The sequence below is a fragment of the Vespula vulgaris genome, chromosome 18 (assembly GCF_905475345.1).
Source record: "Vespula vulgaris chromosome 18, iyVesVulg1.1, whole genome shotgun sequence".
NCBI classification, from domain to species: Eukaryota; Metazoa; Arthropoda; class Insecta; order Hymenoptera; family Vespidae; genus Vespula; species Vespula vulgaris.
Genome location: NC_066603.1, coordinates 1,229,027 through 1,256,043, shown reverse-complemented (window position 1 = coordinate 1,256,043; position 27,017 = coordinate 1,229,027). Strand labels below are relative to the sequence as shown.

The 27,017-nt window shown below is 42.4% G+C and overlaps 1 protein-coding gene across 1 annotated transcript; it reads left to right on the top strand.

Moving 5' to 3' along the window:
* The first annotated feature begins 9,492 nt into the window (after positions 1-9,492).
* On the top strand, positions 9,493-21,213 carry LOC127070581 (uncharacterized). The gene is made up of 4 exons (XM_051008721.1): positions 9,493-10,669; positions 11,431-18,685; positions 19,115-20,240; positions 20,900-21,213. Exons 2-4 carry the CDS (start codon positions 17,602-17,604, stop codon positions 20,967-20,969), a joined length of 2,280 nt encoding a protein of 759 aa, XP_050864678.1. The 5' UTR covers positions 9,493-10,669; positions 11,431-17,601; the 3' UTR covers positions 20,970-21,213.
* Positions 21,214-27,017: the final 5,804 nt, after the last annotated feature.

The window sequence follows — 27,017 nt, the reverse complement described above, 5'->3', positions numbered from 1 at the left end:
GATTCGCACAAATTGCGCGATCCGATCGAAATGTTAAGGAGGGGTCGTGCGAATAAGCGAGCGGTCGCCGACCCCTCGGCCGAATTTTCGGTATATATAGGGGGACACCCCGATCGGTTTGCACGATTCGTCCAATATGTACGATTCGTGCGAAAAGTCCGGTTCGTTCGGGACTTAGTTTCTCTGTTCGAACGAAATGCACGATTCGTCCAAAATGTACGATTCGTGCGAAAAGTCCGGTTCGTTCGGGACTTAGTTTCTCTGTTCGAACGAAATGCACGATTCGTCCAAAATGTACGATTCGTGCGAAAAGTCCGGTTCGTTCGGGACTTAGTTTCTCTGTTCGAACGAAATGCACGATTCGTCCAAAATGTACGATTCTTGCGAAAAGTCCGGTTCGTTCAGGACTTAGTTTCTCTGTTCGAACGAAACGCACGATTCGTCTAAGACGGACGATTCGCACAAAGTGCGCGATCCGATCGAAATGTTAAGGAGGGGTCGTGCGAATAGGCGAGTGGTCGCCGATCCCTCGGCCGAATTTTCGGTATATATAGGGGGACACCCCGATCGGTTTGCACGATTCGTCCAAAATGTACGATTCGTGCGAAAAGTCCGGTTCGTTCAGGACTTAGTTTCTCTGTTCGAACGAAACGCACGATTCGTCTAAGAGGGACGATTCGCACAAAGTGCGCGATCCGATCGAAATGTTAAGGAGGGGTCGTGCGAATAGGCGAGCGGTCGCCGACCCCTCGGCCGAATTTTCGGTATATATAGGGGGACACCCCGATCGGTTTGCACGATTCGTCCAAAATGTACGATTCGTGCGAAAAGTCCGGTTCGTTCAGGACTTAGTTTCTCTGTTCGAACGAAACGCACGATTCGTCTAAGAGGGACGATTCGCACAAATTGCGCGATCCGATCGAAATGTTAAGGAGGGGTCGTGCGAATAAGCGAGCGGTCGCCGACCCCTCGGCCGAATTTTCGGTATATATAGGGGGACACCCCGATCGGTTTGCACGATTCGTCCAATATGTACGATTCGTGCGAAAAGTCCGGTTCGTTCGGGACTTAGTTTCTCTGTTCGAACGAAATGCACGATTCGTCCAAAATGTACGATTCGTGCGAAAAGTCCGGTTCGTTCGGGACTTAGTTTCTCTGTTCGAACGAAATGCACGATTCGTCCAAAATGTACGATTCGTGCGAAAAGTCCGGTTCGTTCGGGACTTAGTTTCTCTGTTCGAACGAAATGCACGATTCGTCCAAAATGTACGATTCTTGCGAAAAGTCCGGTTCGTTCAGGACTTAGTTTCTCTGTTCGAACGAAACGCACGATTCGTCTAAGAGGGACGGATTCGCACAAAGTGCGCGATCCGATCGAAATGTTAAGGAGGGGTCGTGCGAATACGCGAGCGGTCGCCGACCCCTCGGCCGAATTTTCGGTATATATAGGGGGACACCCCGATCGGTTTGCACGATTCGTCCAAAATGTACGATTCGTGCGAAAAGTCCGGTTCGTTCGGGACTTAGTTTCTCGGTTCGAACGAAATGCACGATTCGTCCAAAATGTACGATTCGTGCGAAAAGTCCGGTTCGTTCAGGACTTAGTTTCTCTGTTCGAACGAAACGCACGATTCGTCTAAGAGGGACGATTCGCACAAAGTGCGCGATCCGATCGAAATGCTAAGGAGGGGTCGTGCAAATAGGCGAGCGGTCGCCGATCCCTCGGCCGAATTTTCGGTATATATAGGGGGACACCCCGATCGGTTTGCACGATTCGTCCAAAATGTACGATTCGTGCGAAAAGTCCGGTTCGTTCAGGACTTAGTTTCTCTGTTCGAACGAAACGCACGATTCGTCTAAGAGGGACGATTCGCACAAAGTGCGCGATCCGATCGAAATGTTAAGGAGGGGTCGTGCGAATAGGCGAGCGGTCGCCGACCCCTCGGCCGAATTTTCGGTATATATAGGGGGACACCCCGATCGGTTTGCACGATTCGTCCAAAATGTACGATTCGTGCGAAAAGTCCGGTTCGTTCGGGACTTAGTTTCTCTGTTCGAACGAAATGCACGATTCGTCCAAAATGTACGATTCGTGCGAAAAGTCCGGTTCGTTCGGGACTTAGTTTCTCTGTTCGAACGAAACGCACGATTCGTCTAAGAGGGACGGATTCGCACAAAGTGCGCGATCCGATCGAAATGTTAAGGAGGGGTCGTGCGAATAGGCGAGCGGTCGCCGACCCCTCGGCCGAATTTTCGGTATATATAGGGGGACCCCCCGATCGGTTTGCACGATTCGTCCAAAATGTACGATTCGTGCGAAAAGTCCGGTTCGTTCGGGACTTAGTTTCTCTGTTCGAACGAAACGCACGATTCGTCTAAGAGGGACGATTCGCACAAATTGCGCGATCCGATCGAAATGTTAAGGAGGGGTCGTGCGAATAAGCGAGCGGTCGCCGACCCCTCGGCCGAATTTTCGGTATATATAGGGGGACACCCCGATCGGTTTGCACGATTCGTCCAAAATGTACGATTCGTGCGAAAAGTCCGGTTCGTTCGGGACTTAGTTTCTCTGTTCGAACGAAATGCACGATTCGTCCAAAATGTACGATTCGTGCGAAAAGTCCGGTTCGTTCGGGACTTAGTTTCTCTGTTCGAACGAAACGCACGATTCGTCTAAGAGGGACGGATTCGCACAAAGTGCGCGATCCGATCGAAATGTTAAGGAGGGGTCGTGCGAATAGGCGAGCGGTCGCCGACCCCTCGGCCGAATTTTCGGTATATATAAGGGGACACCCCGATCGGTTTGCACGATTCGTCCAAAATGTACGATTCGTGCGAAAAGTCCGGTTCGTTCGGGACTTAGTTTCTCGGTTCGAACGAAATGCACGATTCGTCCAAAATGTACGATTCGTGCGAAAAGTCCGGTTCGTTCAGGACTTAGTTTCTCTGTTCGAACGAAACGCACGATTCGTCTAAGAGGGACGATTCGCACATAGTGCGCGATCCGATCGAAATGTTAAGGAGGGGTCGTGCGAATAGGCGAGCGGTCGCCGACCCCTCGGCCGAATTTTCGGTATATATAGGGGGACACCCCGATCGGTTTGCACGATTCGTCCAAAATGTACGATTCGTGCGAAAAGTCCGGTTCGTTCGGGACTTAGTTTCTCGGTTCGAACGAAATGCACGATTCGTCCAAAATGTACGATTCGTGCGAAAAGTCCGGTTCGTTCAGGACTTAGTTTCTCTGTTCGAACGAAACGCACGATTCGTCTAAGAGGGACGATTCGCACAAAGTGCGCGATCCGATCGAAATGTTAAGGAGGGTTCGTGCGAATAGGCGAGCGGTCGCCGACCCCTCGGCCGAATTTTCGGTATATATAAGGGGACACCCCGATCGGTTTGCACGATTCGTCCAAAATGTACGATTCGTGCGAAAAGTCCGGTTCGTTCGGGACTTAGTTTCTCGGTTCGAACGAAATGCACGATTCGTCCAAAATGTACGATTCGTGCGAAAAGTCCGGTTCGTTCAGGACTTAGTTTCTCTGTTCGAACGAAACGCACGATTCGTCTAAGAGGGACGATTCGCACAAAGTGCGCGATCCGATCGAAATGTTAAGGAGGGTTCGTGCGAATAGGCGAGCGGTCGCCGACCCCTCGGCCGAATTTTCGGTATATATAAGGGGACACCCCGATCGGTTTGCACGATTCGTCCAAAATGTACGATTCGTGCGAAAAGTCCGGTTCGTTCGGGACTTAGTTTCTCGGTTCGAACGAAATGCACGATTCGTCCAAAATGTACGATTCGTGCGAAAAGTCCGGTTCGTTCAGGACTTAGTTTCTCTGTTCGAACGAAACGCACGATTCGTCTAAGAGGGACGATTCGCACATAGTGCGCGATCCGATCGAAATGTTAAGGAGGGGTCGTGCGAATAGGCGAGCGGTCGCCGACCCCTCGGCCGAATTTTCGGTATATATAGGGGGACACCCCGATCGGTTTGCACGATTCGTCCAAAATGTACGATTCGTGCGAAAAGTCCGGTTCGTTCGGGACTTAGTTTCTCGGTTCGAACGAAATGCACGATTCGTCCAAAATGTACGATTCGTGCGAAAAGTCCGGTTCGTTCAGGACTTAGTTTCTCTGTTCGAACGAAACGCACGATTCGTCTAAGAGGGACGATTCGCACAAAGTGCGCGATCCGATCGAAATGTTAAGGAGGGTTCGTGCGAATAGGCGAGCGGTCGCCGACCCCTCGGCCGAATTTTCGGTATATATAAGGGGACACCCCGATCGGTTTGCACGATTCGTCCAAAATGTACGATTCGTGCGAAAAGTCCGGTTCGTTCGGGACTTAGTTTCTCGGTTCGAACGAAATGCACGATTCGTCCAAAATGTACGATTCGTGCGAAAAGTCCGGTTCGTTCAGGACTTAGTTTCTCTGTTCGAACGAAACGCACGATTCGTCTAAGAGGGACGATTCGCACAAAGTGCGCGATCCGATCGAAATGTTAAGGAGGGTTCGTGCGAATAGGCGAGCGGTCGCCGACCCCTCGGCCGAATTTTCGGTATATATAAGGGGACACCCCGATCGGTTTGCACGATTCGTCCAAAATGTACGATTCGTGCGAAAAGTCCGGTTCGTTCGGGACTTAGTTTCTCGGTTCGAACGAAATGCACGATTCGTCCAAAATGTACGATTCGTGCGAAAAGTCCGGTTCGTTCAGGACTTAGTTTCTCTGTTCGAACGAAACGCACGATTCGTCTAAGAGGGACGATTCGCACAAAGTGCGCGATCCGATCGAAATGTTAAGGAGGGTTCGTGCGAATAGGCGCGCGGTCGCCGACCCCTCGGCCGAATTTTCGGTATATATAAGGGGACACCCCGATCGGTTTGCACGATTCGTCCAAAATGTACGATTCGTGCGAAAAGTCCGGTTCGTTCGGGACTTAGTTTCTCGCTTCGAACGAAATGCACGATTCGTCCAAAATGTACGATTCGTGCGAAAAGTCCGGTTCGTTCGTGACTTAGTTTCTCGGTTCGAACGAAATGCACGATTCGTCCAAAATGTACGATTCGTGCGAAAAGTCCGGTTCGTTCGGGACTTAGTTTCTCGGTTCGAACGAAATGCACGATTCGTCCAAAATGTACGATTCGTGCGAAAAGTCCGGTTCGTTCAGGACTTAGTTTCTCTGTTCGAACGAAACGCACGATTCGTCTAAGAGGGACGATTCGCACATAGTGCGCGATCCGATCGAAATGTTAAGGAGGGGTCGTGCGAATAGGCGAGCGGTCGCCGACCCCTCGGCCGAATTTTCGGTATATATAGGGGGACACCCCGATCGGTTTGCACGATTCGTCCAAAATGTACGATTCGTGCGAAAAGTCCGGTTCGTTCGGGACTTAGTTTCTCGGTTCGAACGAAATGCACGATTCGTCCAAAATGTACGATTCGTGCGAAAAGTCCGGTTCGTTCGGGACTTAGTTTCTCTGTTCGAACGAAACGCACGATTCGTCTAAGAGGGACGATTCGCACAAAGTGCGCGATCCGATCGAAATGTTAAGGAGGGTTCGTGCGAATAGGCGAGCGGTCGCCGACCCCTCGGCCGAATTTTCGGTATATATAAGGGGACACCCCGATCGGTTTGCACGATTCGTCCAAAATGTACGATTCGTGCGAAAAGTCCGGTTCGTTCGGGACTTAGTTTCTCGGTTCGAACGAAATGCACGATTCGTCCAAAATGTACGATTCGTGCGAAAAGTCCGGTTCGTTCAGGACTTAGTTTCTCTGTTCGAACGAAACGCACGATTCGTCTAAGAGGGACGATTCGCACAAAGTGCGCGATCCGATCGAAATGTTAAGGAGGGTTCGTGCGAATAGGCGAGCGGTCGCCGACCCCTCGGCCGAATTTTCGGTATATATAAGGGGACACCCCGATCGGTTTGCACGATTCGTCCAAAATGTACGATTCGTGCGAAAAGTCCGGTTCGTTCGGGACTTAGTTTCTCGGTTCGAACGAAATGCACGATTCGTCCAAAATGTACGATTCGTGCGAAAAGTCCGGTTCGTTCAGGACTTAGTTTCTCTGTTCGAACGAAACGCACGATTCGTCTAAGAGGGACGATTCGCACAAAGTGCGCGATCCGATCGAAATGTTAAGGAGGGTTCGTGCGAATAGGCGAGCGGTCGCCGACCCCTCGGCCGAATTTTCGGTATATATAAGGGGACACCCCGATCGGTTTGCACGATTCGTCCAAAATGTACGATTCGTGCGAAAAGTCCGGTTCGTTCGGGACTTAGTTTCTCGGTTCGAACGAAATGCACGATTCGTCCAAAATGTACGATTCGTGCGAAAAGTCCGGTTCGTTCAGGACTTAGTTTCTCGGTTCGAACGAAACGCACGATTCGTCTAAGAGGGACGATTCGCACATAGTGCGCGATCCGATCGAAATGTTAAGGAGGGGTCGTGCGAATAGGCGAGCGGTCGCCGACCCCTCGGCCGAATTTTCGGTATATATAGGGGGACACCCCGATCGGTTTGCACGATTCGTCCAAAATGTACGATTCGTGCGAAAAGTCCGGTTCGTTCGGGACTTAGTTTCTCGGTTCGAACGAAATGCACGATTCGTCCAAAATGTACGATTCGTGCGAAAAGTCCGGTTCGTTCAGGACTTAGTTTCTCTGTTCGAACGAAACGCACGATTCGTCTAAGAGGGACGATTCGCACAAAGTGCGCGATCCGATCGAAATGTTAAGGAGGGTTCGTGCGAATAGGCGAGCGGTCGCCGACCCCTCGGCCGAATTTTCGGTATATATAAGGGGACACCCCGATCGGTTTGCACGATTCGTCCAAAATGTACGATTCGTGCGAAAAGTCCGGTTCGTTCGGGACTTAGTTTCTCGGTTCGAACGAAATGCACGATTCGTCCAAAATGTACGATTCGTGCGAAAAGTCCGGTTCGTTCAGGACTTAGTTTCTCTGTTCGAACGAAACGCACGATTCGTCTAAGAGGGACGATTCGCACAAAGTGCGCGATCCGATCGAAATGTTAAGGAGGGGTCGTGCGAATAGGCGAGCGGTCGCCGACCCCTCGGCCGAATTTTCGGTATATATAAGGGGACACCCCGATCGGTTTGCACGATTCGTCCAAAATGTACGATTCGTGCGAAAAGTCCGGTTCGTTCGGGACTTAGTTTCTCGGTTCGAACGAAATGCACGATTCGTCCAAAATGTACGATTCGTGCGAAAAGTCCGGTTCGTTCAGGACTTAGTTTCTCTGTTCGAACGAAACGCACGATTCGTCTAAGAGGGACGATTCGCACAAAGTGCGCGATCCGATCGAAATGTTAAGGAGGGTTCGTGCGAATAGGCGCGCGGTCGCCGACCCCTCGGCCGAATTTTCGGTATATATAAGGGGACACCCCGATCGGTTTGCACGATTCGTCCAAAATGTACGATTCGTGCGAAAAGTCCGGTTCGTTCGGGACTTAGTTTCTCGCTTCGAACGAAATGCACGATTCGTCCAAAATGTACGATTCGTGCGAAAAGTCCGGTTCGTTCGTGACTTAGTTTCTCGGTTCGAACGAAATGCACGATTCGTCCAAAATGTACGATTCGTGCGAAAAGTCCGGTTCGTTCGGGACTTAGTTTCTCGGTTCGAACGAAATGCACGATTCGTCCAAAATGTACGATTCGTGCGAAAAGTCCGGTTCGTTCAGGACTTAGTTTCTCTGTTCGAACGAAACGCACGATTCGTCTAAGAGGGACGATTCGCACATAGTGCGCGATCCGATCGAAATGTTAAGGAGGGGTCGTGCGAATAGGCGAGCGGTCGCCGACCCCTCGGCCGAATTTTCGGTATATATAGGGGGACACCCCGATCGGTTTGCACGATTCGTCCAAAATGTACGATTCGTGCGAAAAGTCCGGTTCGTTCGGGACTTAGTTTCTCGGTTCGAACGAAATGCACGATTCGTCCAAAATGTACGATTCGTGCGAAAAGTCCGGTTCGTTCAGGACTTAGTTTCTCTGTTCGAACGAAACGCACGATTCGTCTAAGAGGGACGATTCGCACAAAGTGCGCGATCCGATCGAAATGTTAAGGAGGGTTCGTGCGAATAGGCGAGCGGTCGCCGACCCCTCGGCCGAATTTTCGGTATATATAAGGGGACACCCCGATCGGTTTGCACGATTCGTCCAAAATGTACGATTCGTGCGAAAAGTCCGGTTCGTTCGGGACTTAGTTTCTCGGTTCGAACGAAATGCACGATTCGTCCAAAATGTACGATTCGTGCGAAAAGTCCGGTTCGTTCAGGACTTAGTTTCTCTGTTCGAACGAAACGCACGATTCGTCTAAGAGGGACGATTCGCACAAAGTGCGCGATCCGATCGAAATGTTAAGGAGGGGTCGTGCGAATAGGCGAGCGGTCGCCGACCCCTCGGCCGAATTTTCGGTATATATAAGGGGACACCCCGATCGGTTTGCACGATTCGTCCAAAATGTACGATTCGTGCGAAAAGTCCGGTTCGTTCGGGACTTAGTTTCTCGGTTCGAACGAAATGCACGATTCGTCCAAAATGTACGATTCGTGCGAAAAGTCCGGTTCGTTCAGGACTTAGTTTCTCTGTTCGAACGAAACGCACGATTCGTCTAAGAGGGACGATTCGCACAAAGTGCGCGATCCGATCGAAATGTTAAGGAGGGTTCGTGCGAATAGGCGAGCGGTCGCCGACCCCTCGGCCGAATTTTCGGTATATATAAGGGGACACCCCGATCGGTTTGCACGATTCGTCCAAAATGTACGATTCGTGCGAAAAGTCCGGTTCGTTCGGGACTTAGTTTCTCGGTTCGAACGAAATGCACGATTCGTCCAAAATGTACGATTCGTGCGAAAAGTCCGGTTCGTTCAGGACTTAGTTTCTCTGTTCGAACGAAACGCACGATTCGTCTAAGAGGGACGATTCGCACATAGTGCGCGATCCGATCGAAATGTTAAGGAGGGGTCGTGCGAATAGGCGAGCGGTCGCCGACCCCTCGGCTGAATTTTCGGTATATATAGGGGGACACCCCGATCGGTTTGCACGATTCGTCCAAAATGTACGATTCGTGCGAAAAGTCCGGTTCGTTCGGGACTTAGTTTCTCGCTTCGAACGAAATGCACGATTCGTCCAAAATGTACGATTCGTGCGAAAAGTCCGGTTCGTTCAGGACTTAGTTTCTCTGTTCGAACGAAACGCACGATTCGTCTAAGAGGGACGATTCGTCCATAACGCACGATTCGATCGTACGGTTAAGAAGGAATCGTACGACTGAAGGGAAGAATGCAACTTTATGAACCGTCGCCGTCCAGCCGGCAGAGTATGAGTGTACGGTCCAGAGTATAAGTCTTTCGACGGGAACCGGTTGGACATTTCATCCGCCTGTTCGTTCCCGTAAGATACCCTGTATATTACCGGGTGTCGCCGACCACTCGGCCGCATAATCGGTATCTTTAAGAGCATGCACGATTCGGCTTGGTCGAATCGTGCTTATAAGAATTTTCAAATGCTACACAGCTTTGCCGCGGGTCGGTGTCTTTGACCGAATGGCCCTTACGCGGTACACGCCTTGTAGGCGTGAATGAAAAGTCCCGTGTGTTTTACCTGCCATCTTATTTGTAGGTGTGCAGGAAAATACGAACAAACACACACGGAACATTACCTTTGCTCAGCATCTAGACTCTCGATGCTGAGTGAACAGAATTAAAATTTATGCACGTTCGGCTTGTTCGAATCGTGATTAAAAATTATATTACATATCCACACAGCATTACCGCGGGTCGGTGTCTTTGACCGAATGACCCTTATGCGGTGCGCGCCTTTTAGGCGTTGAATGATAAGTTCCGTCGTGCTTTGCCTGCCATCTTCTTTGTAGAAGGTGTGCAGATAAAACCCAATATATATGCAAACACACGGACTTTATCTTTACTGAGCATCAACTCTCTCGATTCCGAGTGAGAATTAAAATTATGCACGTTTCGACTTTATCGAATCGTGATGGAAAAGACTACTATATGTCTACACAGCATTACCGCGGGTCGGTGTCTTTGACCGAATGGCCCTTACGCGGTACGCCTCTTTTGGCGATTAATAAATAGTTCCGTCGTGTTTGACTGCCATCTTTGAAATAGGTGTGCAGAAAAATCACAATACACACACGGAATATTTGTTTTACTCGGCATCAGCACTTTTGGTGCCGAGTGACGAGAGTCAATCTCTAAGCACGTTTCGTCTTTATCGAATCGTGATTACCAAGACTATTACATGTCAATACAACATTACCGCGGGTCGGAGTCTTTGACCGAATGGCCCTTACGCGGTGCGAACGCCTTTTAGGCGTGAATGAAAAGTTCCGTCGTGTTTACTGCCATCTTTGAAATAGGTGTGCAGAAAAATCACAATACATACACGGAATATTTGTTTCACTCGGCATCAGCACTTTTGGTGCCGAGTGACGAGAGTCAATCTCTAAGCACGTTTCGTCTTTATCGAATCGTGATTACCAAGACTATTACATGTCAATACAACATTACCGCGGGTCGGAGTCTTTGACCGAATGGCCCTTACGCGGTGCGAACGCCTTTTAGGCGTGAATGAAAAGTTCCGTCGTGTTTACTGCCATCTTTGAAATAGGTGTGCAGAAAAATCACAATACACACACGGAATATTTGTTTTACTCGGCATCAGCACTCTAGATGCCGAGTGACGAGAGTCAATCTCTATGCACGTTTCGGCTTTATCGAATCGTGATTACCAAGAATAATACATGCTTACACAGCATTACCGCGGGTCGCTGTCTTTGACAAAATGGCCCTTACGCGGTACGCCAGTTTTTGGCGATGAATAAATAGTTCCGTCGTGTTTGCTTGCCATCTTTTTTGAAGAAGGTGTGCAGAACAATGATAACACAGACGGGACAGTCTCTTTATTTTGCATCAACTCTCTTGATGCAGAACGATGAGAATTGAACTTTATGCACGTTCGGCTTGATCGAATCGTGATTAAAAATTATATTACATATCCACACAGCATTACCGCGGGTCGGTGTCTTTGACCGAATGACCCTTATGCGGTGCGCGCCTTTGAGGCGTTGAATGATAAGTTCCGTCGTGCTTTGCCTGCCATCTTCTTTGTAGAAGGTGTGCAGATAAAACCCAATATATATGCAAACACACGGAGCTTTATCTTTACTGAGCATCAACTCTCTCGATTCCGAGTGAGAATTAAAATTATGCACGTTTCGGCTTTATCGAATCGTGATTAAACAGACTACTATATGTCTACACAGCATTACCGCGGGTCGGTGTCTTTGACCGAATGGCCCTTACGCGGTACGCCTTTTTTTGGCGATTAATAAATAGTTCCGTCGTGTTTGACTGCCATCTTTGAAATAGGTGTGCAGAAAAATCACAATACACACACGGAATATTTGTTTTACTCGGCATCAGCACTCTTGGTGCCGAGTGACGAGAGTCAATCTCTAAGCACGTTTCGTCTTTATCGAATCGTGATTACCAAGACTATTACATGTCAATACAACATTACCGCGGGTCGGAGTCTTTGACCGAATGGCCCTTACGCGGTGCGAACGCCTTTTAGGCGTGAATGAAAAGTTCCGTCGTGTTTACTGCCATCTTTGAAATAGGTGTGCAGAAAAATCACAATACACACACGGAATATTTGTTTTACTCGGCATCAGCACTCTCGGTGCCGAGTGACGAGAGTCAATCTCTAAGCACGTTTCGTCTTTATCGAATCGTGATTACCAAACTATTACATGTCAATACAGCATTACCGCGGGTCGGAGTCTTTGACCGAATGGCCCTTACGCGGTGCGAACGCCTTTTAGGCGTGAATGAAAAGTTCCGTCGTGTTTACTGCCATCTTTGAAATAGGTGTGCAGAAAAATCACAATACACACACGGAATATTTGTCTTACTCGGCATCAGCACTCTCGGTGCCGAGTGACGAGAGTCAATCTCTAAGCACGTTTCGTCTTTATCGAATCGTGATTACCAAACTATTACATGTCAATACAACATTACCGCGGGTCGGAGTCTTTGACCGAATGGCCCTTACGCGGTGCGCGCCTTTTAGGCGTTGAATGGAGACTTCCCTCGTGTTTTGTTTCCATCTTTTTCGTTTAATATTTTTCTGTCTCAGGTTAGAACACATTAGTTTATAATATTTATTGGTATATGTTATTATTATTATATGTAATTTATTTATTGAAATACTTATAATATTAGTACTAGAATATTAGAAATACTTATAACACTACTATAAACATCTTATACATACCTATAAACATCTATTACTACACACTATTTATTATCTATTTATTATAAGCATATATATTTAAGCGGTTTTTATTGTTTTATGTATTTTTATCGATTATATATATTTTTATTTATTGAAACAATTATTATTATAAAACGCAAGTATTACCGAGCGAGTGGCTGTATATTTCTGTATTTTTATAATTATTAGTTATATTTCAACAGTTGAATAAATTTGATTATAACAAAATTTTTAATTAATTTTCTAAGAGATCTCTGAAAGCTTTTCCGTCGCACTTTCGTTAGCTATCATTCGTATTTATCCTTACTTACTTTCATTTATACTTTTACTAATTACATACTTTTATTAACTTATATTAATGCATATTCTGGGGTGGGTACCTCGAGTGTGGGACTGTGAGCGGTTTGCCATCCCGGCATATTTAGTGCTTATTTTCTCTATTTCTTTCCTTCTCCTATTTTATTTTTTTTTTATACATTTATATTCACTTATAAATATTTATTTAATACTATATATATTTCTATTACATGTATTTACATTTATTATAAATATTTATTTAATCCTATATATATTTCTGTTATATGCATTTATATTTATTTATGTATTTCTATTAATTACATATATATTTCTATTTATTATTCTTTTCTCCTTTTTCTACTTTTCTTTTACAAAGTCTGTTTATTATATATCGTTGTGGAATTTTTATGCGGGAGTTAAAGGAACCTCTCCGCATGTAATTTTTATTATATGCTGGGAGGGTATGTCTCCTTGCTTCCGTACGCGAATGATAGGGAAAACACTCCCGCGTGTGACGGCCGGCACAAGCCTGAGTGTTCGCGGTCGCGAGACTAAGTCCTACCGAGGACTGCGTTTTGATTTTTGAAATTGAAATATAGACACGACCGGTCGTGTCTCGAGATGTCTGAAGTTGACGGTGTGGACGGTTTAATTTTCTGATAAGCCTGATACTCCCAAAACGGAAAGGCATCTCGAACGCGAATCTTAGAGTAGAGTCCCCGTTAGCCCGTGGGTCCTCAGGTGCAGCAACCTCCTCGCGGTAGGACCTGGGTCGGTAATACTTGCGAAATATCGAAATCTATGTCTTAGTTATATTTAAAATCTAACTAAATTATACATATAATTATTAAACGCAAGTATTACCGAGCGAATGGCTGCATGCTTCAAAGAATTTTCCAAAATCTTTTCTATGTAATTCCAAATTATATTTTACATTGTTTCTAACATATTCGATACATTCAGCAATAATTCACAGTCATTTCTATTCATTGAAATGCATAGCTATTTAATAGTTGAAACTTATATAATATATAAATTATTTTAGCTTCTCTCGGGTGGGACCCTTGGGAGGGGCCCTCGGGTGTGGGCCTTAGGCGGGTTTCGTTCTCTCGCTAGGAAAAAATTAAACACATTTATAGTGCTCTGAATTTTATCTAGTGAAGTGATCTTCGAGAGAGAAATTATAATACTGCTAATAGAGTTCTAAGTTTTCTATCTTTCTCTCGGACATGTTCCGTGTTTCTTTTCTTCGTTTTTTCTTTTTTCTTTCCTTCTTGTTCTTTTAACTTTTTTTCTGTTTCGGGTTCGATCATCGAAGAAATTATCATCATCGTGAAATATAATCATCGTGAAATTAATTTTTACAGGAAAGTTTTAATCTAATAATCGTGTATAATCGTATAATACAATCGTATATTTGTTTTCTTCTTATTTTATTTAATCATTAATAATTAATTTTTTAATTATTATTATTTATTGTTTAATTGTATTTTGATCTTAAATGTAAAATAGCTTTTTTCATATAATATTGCATATTATTATTATTTTTGCATATAATTATCTCTTTTTCTGTTTCAGTTTAGGTGATCGCTGGACCTATCATCGTGGGATTTTTACACGGAAGTTAAAGGAACCTCTTTGCATATAATCTCTATTATATAGGAATTATATAGCAGAAAGGGTATGTCTCCTTGCTTCCGTACGCGAATGATAGGGAAAAAACACTCATGAGCGTGATGGCCGACACGCGCATGGGTGTTTCGCGGTCGCGAGATTAAGTCCTACCGAGGACTCCGTTTTGTTCTTTGAAATATCGAAATAGACACGACCGGTCGTGTCTCGAGATGTCTGAAGCCGACGGTGTGGACAGTGGAGCAATCTGTAAGCGGGGTTTTACACATCTCCAGTTTGCTGAGAAGCCCGAAGCTCCCGAAGCGGAAAGGCATCTCGGTCGTGAATTTTAGAGTAGTAGAATCTCCGTTAGTCCGCGTATCGCCAAGGACCACCATGGAGGGATTTAGATTTTTACACGGGTGTTTAAAGTATCGTTCTACCTCAGGCGTAGAAGGATTTCTTTTCTCCCGTTCGGGCAAGCTAGAAGGACACTCGCTTATGTCGGCTGGCATAGGCGTTGGTGTTCTCGGGCGCGATTAAGTCCTAAATTGGCTCTAACGTACTCAACATACTCGCGTGAGTGTTACCGGAATACTTGCGTAAGTATCTGTGGGTGCGGTAGGATTCAATTTTGGGTTCCGGCGTTTGTCGCGAAAGCACGATCGGTCGTGCTCAAGTGGTGATCGAAGCTTCCGATGTTGGATAGTTGAGCTATGCGTAAGTCGGTTCCCAAATGCGGAGACGCATGGGGCTGCAATTTTAGCGTTTGGAGGCTTGAATTCGTCGGGAGTGGAGGTCGCCCCGTTGCTTTGCTTTCTTGATAGTAGTTTAGTAGTAAAAGATAGAGTCCCCGTTAGTCCGTGGGTCTCCACATGCAGCAACCTCCACGCGGTGGGACCTGGGTCGGGAAGTACTTGTGTTTCGTCAAAATCTTATGGGTGTGTTACAAGTATTACCGAGCGAATGGGCTGCATATATTTCAACATTTTTCCAAAAGATCCTTTCCATTAAATTCAAACTAAATTTCAGTCATTTCCATTTATTGTAAGACGCATAGCTATGTAATAATTATTCGAGATTAATTATAATAGTTTCTCTCGGGTGGGACCCATGAGAGTGGGCTCATGGGCGTGGGCTTCTGTGCGGGTCTTCTTTCTGTACCGAAAAATCGAGCTGGATTTTTGTACTCTGGTTTTCATCGGTAACTACCTTCTATGTCCATCTTTTCTTCTCAATTTCATCTTTTCCACACATGCGTGTGTTCCATTGCATGTAACGGATATTCTTTTCTTTCTTTTCTGCTCCATTCATTTCACGTGTGCGCACGTCTGGTTTTCTTCTCCTTTTCTTCTCTTTCTCTTCTTCTTTTCCTCTTCTTCGCGAATCTCCGATATATCCGCGCGGGATACGGGTAGGATAGGAAGAACATTCACACGTGTGTCGGCGGGCACAGACGTGATGTTCTCGGGCGCGAATAAAAGTCCTACGGTAATGGACTTCGTTTGATTGCTAGGACGAATAAATGACTGGTCGTGTGTCGGTTTATGTGCTTCCGAGTAGTATGGTATGCTATCCGTAAGCGTGGACTGACCCTCCTCCAGTTAGCTGCCTGAAATCTTGGTTAGTATATGGACGTCGCGAACGCGGAATTAGAGTCACCGTTATTTTAACACTCACGGGAGTGTTCGGGCGCGATTAAAAGTCCTACCGGGGACTTCGTTTTATAGAACGCCGATTATTTGATCACGCCGGTCACGCGAATTTTAGAGTAGAGACCCCGTTAGACCGTGGGTCTCCAACTGCAGCAACCTCCACGCGGTGGGACCTGGGTCGGAAGTACTTGCGTTTCGTCAACATCTTATAGTGTGCAAGTATTGCCGAGCAAATGGCTGCGTTCTGTAAGGCTTTTCTAAAATTTCTTCTATGGAATTCAAAATTGAACATCGAAGAACATACTCATTGAAAGGCACAGCTATGTAATAATTGAAATAATTATTCGAGATTAATTATTATAGTTTCTTTCGGGTGGGTCCCTTGGGATGGGCCTTTGGGCGTGGGCTTCTGTGCGGGTCTCCTTTCAGTACCGAAAAACCCAGCTTGATTTTCGTACTCTGATTTTGGCCGAGTGTAGCGATGTTCTACGTGCACATCTTTTCTTTTCAATTTCATCTTCTTCATATGTTCGTATTTCATTCCACCTTACAGATATTCTTTTTCTCTCTTTCCTTCTGCGTTCTACCGTTTTCACCTGCGCGCACGTTCCGGCTTCTTTTTCTTCTCTTTCTCTTTCTCATTTCCTCTTCTCCACGGATTTCGATACATCGGCGTAAGTCCGTCCGATGTATCGTCGAATGGTTTGGATCATAATCCATCGTTAAACGCGAATACGGGTAGGATAGAAAGAATATTCGCACGTGTGTCGGCGGGCACAGGTGTGATGTTCCCGGGCGCGATTAAAAGTCCTACGATAATGGACTTCGTTTGATTGCTAAAAACGAACGAATGGACCGGTCGTGATACGGTCATCGGATGACTGTAGAGTGAGACGGTCTATGTGCTACTGAGGAGGATGGTCTATGGCTATTTGTAAGGATGTTCAATCCGTTGATTGACCCACCTTATATCTATAGTCACCTGAGTCCATGGTGAGGTGTATGCAACCCCGCGGGACCGCGAATTAGAGTAGAGTCACCGTTATTCTAACACTCACGTGAGTGTTCGGGCGCGATTAAAGGTCCTACCGTGGATCTCGTTTTATTGTTCGAAATGCGAAGGGCACGGACGGTCGTGCTGAAAGGCGGGATGTGGGCATCCGAGGCTGACGGCCTCAACGTTATCCCTAGTAGGATACCGTTGCGGACTGGATGTCCCTGTTCGCTCATGTTACCTCGCGAACGCCGGGAACGCGGATTTTAGAATAGAGTTGCCCTTATACTAACACCACGTGAGTGTTCGGGCGCGAATTAAGTGTCCTACCGTGGACTTAGTTTTATTTGCTTGATATATAAATAAGATTACGCCGGTAATGCGTATTTGAAAGTAGAGTCATTCGGATACTCACGTGAGTGTCCGAGCGCGATTAAAAGTCCTACCGGGGACTTCGTTTTATTTGTTCGGCGATTATTTGTTCACGTCGGTCTCGCGAATCTTAAAGAGTAGAGTCCCCGTTAGCTCGTGGGTCCCCAGATGCAGCTACCTCCAAGCGGTGGGACCTGGGTCGGTAGTACTTGCGAAATATCGAAATCTATGTCTTAATTATATTTAAAATCTGTAACTAAATTATATGTATCATGTAACTAAAACCTATAACTTAATTATATATAAAATTATAAGATGCAAGTACTACCGGGCGAATGGCTGCATATTTCAATGTTTCTTCAATAACACAAAAGTATGTTATTTTAGAATCAAACTCTCGGAGGACTGACAATTTACCACCAGGAATGGACTTAGATAATTTCGCACTTTGCGGGGACTTTGACAATCTATCTCCACGACTGGACTTAGAAATTTTCGCACTCTCGGAGGACTTTGACAATCTACTACCAGGAATGGACTTAGAAATTTTTACAGCTTCTGGGGACTTTGACAATCTACCACCACGAGAGGACTTAGAAATTTTCGCACTCTCGGAGGACTTTGACAATCTATCTCCAAGACTGCACTTAGAAATTTTCGCACCTTGCGGGGACTTTGACAATCTATCTCCAAGACTGGACTTAGAAATTTTCGCACTTTCGGAGGACTTTGACAATCTACCACCAGGAATGGACTTAGAAATTTTCGCACCTTGCGGGGACTTTGACAATCTATCTCCAAGACTGGACTCAGAAATTTTCGCACTTTCGGAGGACTTTGACAATCTACCACCAGGAATGGACTTAGAAATTTTTGCACCTTCTGGGGACTTTGACAATCTACCACCACGAGAGGACTTAGAAATTTCGCAGGATGCCACTGGAGCGAGTATTGACGACGATTTTACGCAAGTACAATGTGGTATCACTCATATTTTCGTAATTCTATACTATTTCTTTTGTTTCAGATTTCGCTCTGCTCTTTGGAAGGACCTTGACAATCTATCTCCACGACTGGACTTAGAAATTTTCGCAATTTCGGAGGACTTTGACAATCTACCACCAGGAATGGACTTAGATATTTTCGCACTTTGCGGGGACTTTGACAATCTATCTCCACGACTGGACTTAGAAATTTTCGCACTCTCGAAGGACTTTGACAATCTACCATCAGGAATGGACTTAGAAATTTTTGTACCTTCCGGGGACTTTGACAATCTACCACCACGAGAGGACTTAGAAATTTTCGCACTCTCGGAGGACTTTGACAATCTACTACCAGGAATGGACTTAGAAATTTTTACAGCTTCTGGGGACTTTGACAATCTACCACCACGAGAGGACTTAGAAATTTTCGCACCTTGCGGGGACTTTGACAATCTATCTCCAAGACTGGACTTAGAAATTTTCGCACTTTCGGAGGACTTTGACAATCTACTACCAGGAATGGACTTAGAAATTTTTGCACCTTCTGGGGACTTTGACAATCTACCACCACGAGAGGAATTAGAAATTTCGCAGGATGCCACTGGAGCGAGTATTGACGACGATTTTACGCAAGTGCAATGTGGTATCACTCATATTTTCGTAATTCTATACTACTTTTGTTTCAGATTTCGCTCTGCTCTTTGGAAGGACCTTGACAATCTATCTCCACGACTGGACTTAGAAATTTTCGCAATTTCGGAGGACTTTGACAATTTACCACCAGGAATGGACTTAGAAATTTTTGTACCTTCCGGGGACTTTGACAATCTACCACCACGAGAGGACTTAGAAATTTTCGCACTCTCGGAGGACTTTGACAATCTACCACCAGGTATGGACTTAGAAATTTTTGTACCTTCCGGGGACTTTGACAATCTACCACCACGAGAGGACTTAGAAATTTTCGCACTCTCGGAGGACTTTGACAATCTACCACCAGGTATGGACTTAGAAATTTTTGTACCTTCCGGGGACTTTGACAATCTACCACCACGAGAGGACTTAGAAATTTTCGCACTCTCGGAGGACTTTGACAATCTACCACCAGGAATGGACTTAGAAATAATTGCACCTTCCGGGGACTTTGACAATCTACCACCACGAGAGGACTTAGAAATTTCGCAGGATGCCACTGGAGCGAGTATTGACGACGATTTTACGCAAGTGCAATGTGGTATCACTCATATTTTCGTAATTCTATACTACTTCTTTTGTTTCAGATTTCGCTCTGCTCTTTGGAAGGACCTTGACAATCTATCTCCACGACTGGACTTAGAAATTTTCGCACTCTCGAAGGACTTTGACAATTTATCACCAGGAATGGACTTAGAAATTTTTGTACCTTCCGGGGACTTTGACAATCTACCACCACGAGAGGACTTAGAAATTTTCGCACTCTCGGAGGACTTTGACAATCTACTACCAGGAATGGACTTAGAAATTTTTGCAGCTTCTGGGGACTTTGACAAACTATCTCCACGACTGGACTTAGAAATTTCGCAGTATGCCACTGGAGCGAGTATTGACGACGATTTTACGCAAGTACAATGTGGTATCACTCATATTTTCGTAATTCTATACTATTTCTTTTGTTTCAGATTTCGCTCTGCTCTTTGGAAGGACCTTGACAATCTATCTCCACGACTGGACTTAGAAATTTTCGCACTCTCGAAGGACTTTGACAATTTACCACCAGGAATGGACTTAGAAATTTTTGTACCTTCCGGGGACTTTGACAATCTACCACCACGAGAGGACTTAGAAATTTTCGCACTCTCGGAGGACTTTGACAATCTACTACCAGGAATGGACTTAGAAATTTTCGCACCTTGCGGGGACTTTGACAAACTGTCTCCACGACTGAACTTGGAAATTTTCGCTCTCTCGGAGGACTTTGTTAACCTGTCTTCACGACTGGACTTAGAATTGTATTATTTTGTATTTTTTTACTAGTTTATATTTTATTACTAGTTTGTATTTTATTAGTAGTTTGTATTTTATTAGTGGTTTGTATTTTATTAGTGGTTTGTGTTTTATTAGTAGTTTGTATTTTATTAGTAGTTTGTATTTTATTACTAGTTTGTATTTTTTTTTCAGAACCTCATTGCAATTGCGCACAACTTCAGAAACTCTGTCTTCCATCCTACATTGTTACGCGTACATATATTACTCATTTTTATTGTCAAAGTCGAGTTGTAAATTGAGAAGCAAGTTCTTTCTTTCGCTCGGTGGGATCGGATATTTTTCATTTTGATTTTTTCTTATAAATTTAAATTGGAAATTCAAATTATCCTAAATTAATTGTTCCGATTTAAAGTTCAAATTTCTTTCGGGTGGGTTGCCATCTCGGCATCTTCTACAGCGTTTTTTATCTTTTTCTTTGTTTTTACATTTTCTCTTTTTTCTTATTCTCATTTCTGTATAATAATTGAAGGAATTATTCGAGATTGTTTAGTTGAATTGAAGGAATTATTCGGCTACTTTTTCAGTATCTTGCAAAGAAACTCTTTCCTCTTTTCTTTTTCTTCTTTCTTTCTTTCTGCTCTTTTTCTTATTTTCTTCTTCTTTTAATCTTTTTCTGTTTCAGATTAGATCATCGAGAAATGGATCGTCGTTGGATTTCTACACAAAAGTTACTGAAACTTCGCTGCATATAATTGATATTCTTCTGTACGCGAATGATAGGGAAAACACTCACGCGCGTGTCGGTCGTCACGTACGTGAGTGTTCGCGGACGCGAGACTAAGTCCTGCTGAGGACTACGTTTTTGAAATCGAAATATAGACACGACCGGTCGTGTCTCGAGATGTCTAAAGTTGACGGTGTGGACGGTTTAATTTTCTGATAAGCCTGAAACTCCCGAAACGGAAAGGCATCTCGAACGCAAATCTTAGAATAGAGTCCCCGTTAGCTCGTGGGTCCCCAAATGCAGCAACCTCCTCGCGGTGGGACCTGGGTCGGTAGTACTTGCGATATATTGAAATCTATGTCTTAATTATATTTATAATTTAACTAAATTATACATATAATTATAAAACGCAAGTATTACCGAGCGAATGGCTGCATATTTCAATGTTTTTTCAATAACAGAAAAGTATATTATTTTAGAATTAAATTGTAAGATGGGGATAATTTTCTTCGTGAATCGACAACAATGTCGGGTCTTTGAGCGACCTTTATAGTTCTTGCTTCAGTTTCGCTTTGCAGTTCTGCGATGGCTCCAAAACACTCGTCCCCCTCGTAGTAGGTCGAATAATGTCGTGAAGTTGATTGAAATTATTGTTGAATCGTTGAATCGATGAATCGTTGAATCGTTGAATCGTTGACTTAGTTTCTCTGTTCGAACGAAATGCACGATTCGTCCAAAATGTACGATTCGTGCGAAAAGTCCGGTTCGTTCAGGACTTATGTAGAAGCACTTTTTTCCTATATATTTTTATGAATCCCTGTCACGTTGTAAAAAAATTTAAACGCGTGACTGGTCCATCATCTCCACCTGTAAAAGTTATTACTGACGAGCAAAATGACAACGTGGTAAAAAAGATATGATAAGACTAGGAGCCATTATCAGAGGAACATATTATGATCCTCTGAAAAAATGACTCGTCGTCGATAGTTGCCCTCTTGAGCCACAATATTGTGGGGGCCTCTTCGGCATATAGCCTCTTCTTTGCTTCGTGCCTTAACAATTGCTACAGAGCATTCCCTAACGAGAACTACAAAGAAAAAAAAAATTAAAAATAAAAGCTTATTATACATTTTATGAACTATCTTAGTCTGTGAACGATCAATGGATCGGAAGAATCCATCAATCGTATACAGACACATTTACTCGAATGCCCAAGCAAATATCTAATCTAATCGATGAACCTACTATTAACACTTCGCATTTAAAAAATTAAAAGTATCGAAAAAAACTACAAAATCTATGATACATCTCATGGTCTTATCCTTTTACAGAATCACGTTTACTTTGTATTTTTACTATTTTTACTTTACTACATCTACATGGATAAAAAATTATATATTCTTTATAAAAAACGAATCACAAAAGAGAGTGCGAAGTGTTAATATACTTAATACTAAGTATCCAACACGTTCAAAAATATTTGCTAATTCGAAGGAAAGAAATTTTTAAACAAATGCAAAAACTTTTAAACTGTTGGATACTGATAGGTATATCTTGCAATACAAAGCATCAACAAAATATGAGGGGAAAAAAAAACACAAACGTGCTGTAATAATTGTAAAATTTGCTGAAACTTTGCCTAATATGCGGATACGGAACATTCCACTCCTAAGTGGAAATTAGAACGCATTGTATCCGGTCCTACCTACTTAAAATTAAATACACAGTCACACAGAAAAAAGTATGCTACCTGCCTGCCTATAACCTATATTTAAAAAATAGCAAGACATTCATTCCAACACACACACTCCACGATTCTCTCACATACCACCAGGGTGCAAAGGCCTAAACTAGAGAGTATGCCCCGGGGCACCTCCGACACCCTAGCTCAAACGCGTATGATTCATAAATTAGGGAGTACGTACCAATTGCTGTAATCGACTGTCATGGCTAATGATTATTGCGTAAATGATTAAAGCAAAAAATACTAGTACATACCAGTATACCAACATACTAGTAATATACAAGTATTTCTATATTTCCACAAAATGTGGTAACTCTACTATGCAAAACGATTTTAATAATAATATATTAGATATGTAAGATATATAATTGTTTAAAAATAATCGCGAAACGATGTACTATTTCACTACCTAACACGAGCACACAAGCGAAAAGTACATCGTGCGCAATCACTAACGCAATGACAGCCGCCAATAAGGGGAACTTAAACTAAACCCGCACTAACTGTTTCTTACCCATACGTGTAACACCTGGGCACACGCATAGATGAGAACACAGAAAGCACGGGGGGGAGAAACGGGAATTAGTTTGTTAAAAGCTGAAAATCCTGATCTAAAAATTGATTAACTTATTCTAGATCCTACGGGTTATGACTCTACAAGTCTCTTTCTTTCTTTGGCAATTACTCTACTCGACTTTTTTCTTTTAAAAACAATGACTCTACTGAGACTTTTCTTTTATCAAAAAAATTAAATGAATATTTATTTAATTTTGTATGAAAGAATAATCAAACAACCTCGGACGATTCCTTTTAACAAGTGGCTGTTCTAATTAAAACGTTAAATCATGATCTACCACTCGTTTTCCAGAATCTATCCGTCGCGCTTGTCTTCTTGTTCACTTTCCTTGTTCATCTACATCGATACATCGAGGTAAATAGCTATTAAATAGACTAAAAACAAAGCAATATATACAACATAGATCACATTACATGCTTTTTCGACGAAATCGGATAAACTAATATCAGATTTCATTATTAATATCGCGGGCAAAGACAAATAAAAAAGGGCTTATAATTGCGCTATTAATTATTCCAATCTATGAAACAAGAAGACCCTATCCTAATCTAATAAACAATGAAAATACATAGGCGATTAAAAATATACCACTCGTGAGTAAATCCAAAAAAAGAATTACTCACGGTCATGCTCGTCAATAATTTATTTAAAACATTACAACCAGTAACTCGTGTCGATTCGGACCTTTCGTCCTCGACATGATTGAGCACTGGAGGGACTTAAAATTTGTTCACTTACTACCTAAGAAGTTCTACGGTGGCTCCAAAACACTCGTCCGCGATGTAGGTCGACATTGAGGTTGGATGATATGTAGCTGGTTGAAAATGAGGTAGGTAGACACCGAAGTTGGTTGAGATCCTCTTCAATGATGCACTGACTCTAATTCGCGATAATTATTTATTAACGAACGGTCACTGAATTTACTTCACGAAACTCTATTATTGTTTATAAGTACAGTCCACATGACTGTTAAAATCACTTAGAACGAGCAAACACTGACTCTATAAGACCGCATTGCACGCAGTCGACAAAAAAACACTTAGAATTAATTTAAATCACGAAACCCGGTATAATTTAAACGAGCAAGCACTGCTTCTATTTCGCGATTCTTTGGTTTTTATTTTAGCGATACAACACTAGATTTATCCATTGCTTCGCGCATGGTTGCAATGATATTCTAAAAATAACAAAAACAGAATTATTAGTATCATTGTTATAATCAAAAATCAGTCAAATTATTGAAGAAATGTTTAATAAAAAGATTTTACTTACTTAAAATCTTTATTGATGCTTGCACGATGGGCATCCTGCCCCAGGATGACGAAGAGGATGATTCTTTTTTTATTTGAACTGAAAAAGAAACAAAAACCGAATTTATTAGCACCACTGTCATATTAAAAACTTATTAAATTTATTCAGGAAATATGTAAAGTAACATTTACTTACCGGAATGTTTGCTAGTTCTTTGCACGATGAGCATCCTGCCCCCTTATGATGAAGAAAATGATTCTTCTTTTATTTGATCTAATAAAGAAATTAAGATTATTAATATCATTATGTTAAAAAATTTAGAAATTTATAGAGGAAACATTAAATGTTCTGCTGGAGAATAATAAAGAATGATGCAAGTATAACTCTAATTTATAAATTTCTATTTAGTCTAATTATATTTAATTAGCTTATTTAGCTATAAAAAGCAAATTATAATAGTACTAGCAAAACACTGATTCTAAGACCGTTCTGCACAAGGTCACAAATAATTTCTAAAATCTGTAAAGTGGAAACATACAAAGTGATAGATTTTTCTTTTGGTAAAACGATTCTCATCCTACACGTATCCTACGTCACCTTGATAATCATTATTTATCGATTTAATAATCGAAAATATAAAATTGTTATAAATGCGATGTCCCAGTATAGAAATCATCGAAATGCATTGCTAATATTACACGATTACATAATTAGAGTAGAAATAGAGGGAAATAATGCAAAAAATACGAAAAAAAGAATAGACGCGATATGTAGTCATCACTTTTATTTTCACTAATATTTCTTTTTCAGTACCATTCTCACAATTGACGAATAATGCACCACAGAAAATACACTTTCAGGAATCGAGTGATATACTGAAAGATAATATGTATCTTACAAAATAAATATTAATTAGCCGTAATTAAGAGAAGAACGATGCAAATCTGTTACAAGTTAATAATAATACATCCTGCACGTACATTACGCCACCTTGATTAATGTCGTCTGAAATAAAAGCAATTTCTCGATCTAATAATCGAAAATATTAAATTTTTATTAATGCGATATTCGACTATAGAAATAATGCTAAAGAATACGAAAACAAGGAAAGACGTAATATGCAGTCACCACTTTTATCACTAATTTATTTCTTCCAATTCATTTCTTTTTCAGTATCGTTTCAGTACCGTTTCCGTTTCTCAAATCTACATTACTACTATATAAGAGCATTTTGAGTAACAACAATGTCAAATGAAAATATGACTAAGAGTCATTTTCAAAGAGTTCTGTGAAAATAACTCACTAACCTTCGAAAATAACTCAATAATTTAATAGTTGCCCTTTTGAGCCATAATTTGTGGGTGCCTCGCCTTTTCGGCACATAGCCTTTTCTTTGCTTTGTGCTATGGAATTATGGAACACATTCGATAACTATCATCATTATCAAAGAACTAAAACCGTTCCTGAATCTAAAGCATGGAAGAAAATCGACAAATTTAACATAACTCTAAAACCATCCTAAAACAAAATATAGAATAAGTAATCCAATTGATTAACTTATTCTATGTTCTACGGGTTATGATTCTACAATTCTCTTTGTCTTTTTTCAATGACTCTACTCTATTTTATTTTTTCAAAAGCAATGAGTTTACTTTACTTTATTCTTTCAAAAACAATGACTCTATGAAGACTTTTCTTTTATGAAGAAAATAGATTGAATATTTCATTTAAATATGTGTCACTCTCAAGTAAATCCAGAAGAGGAGTTACTCAGGGTCATGCTCGTCAATAATTTATTTAATAAATTACAACCAGTAATCCATACCGATATGGCCCTTTCGTCTTAAGTATAATGGTCATTGCAGAGACTTAAAATTTTTCACTCACTATTTAAGAAGTTCTGCAATGGCTCTAAAAAACTCGTTTGCAATGTAATTTCAAATTGAAGGAGGATGATCCATAGGAAGTTGAAAATGAAATAAGTATATATTAAAATAAAATGATGTGATTCAATCTCGTTGTAAAATGGTAAGGCAGGAGATCATAATGGTTATTTGTAAAAAGATTATGAACAAATTTTTATGGGATTTATTGCAATAGCATAACTATGAAATTATTACAAGGTCAAATTAACTAGATATTATTTTAGATTAATATATACGAGTTTGTGTAACTTGTAGGTACATGAAAAAAATAATACTTCTTTCAATTTTTATTTACATATATCGAATAATTCTCTCTCTCTTTGCAAATAATGCGATTTTCATTAGGCGTTTTTTTTTTCTTTTTTTTTTTTAATTAAAAAGGGTATCGTCTTCCAACTTTTAAATTGTGTTAATGAAAAACAAAACAAAACAAAAAAAAGGAAGAATGGAAAAGGGTAAAAAAAGAAGAAATGTAAGTGTAAACTATCTTTTATTTCGAATTTTACAGTTTAAGTCATAGTAATGTTTAAGTAATAATAATTAGAATTATAGAGACATGATAACGGGACATAGCAAGAA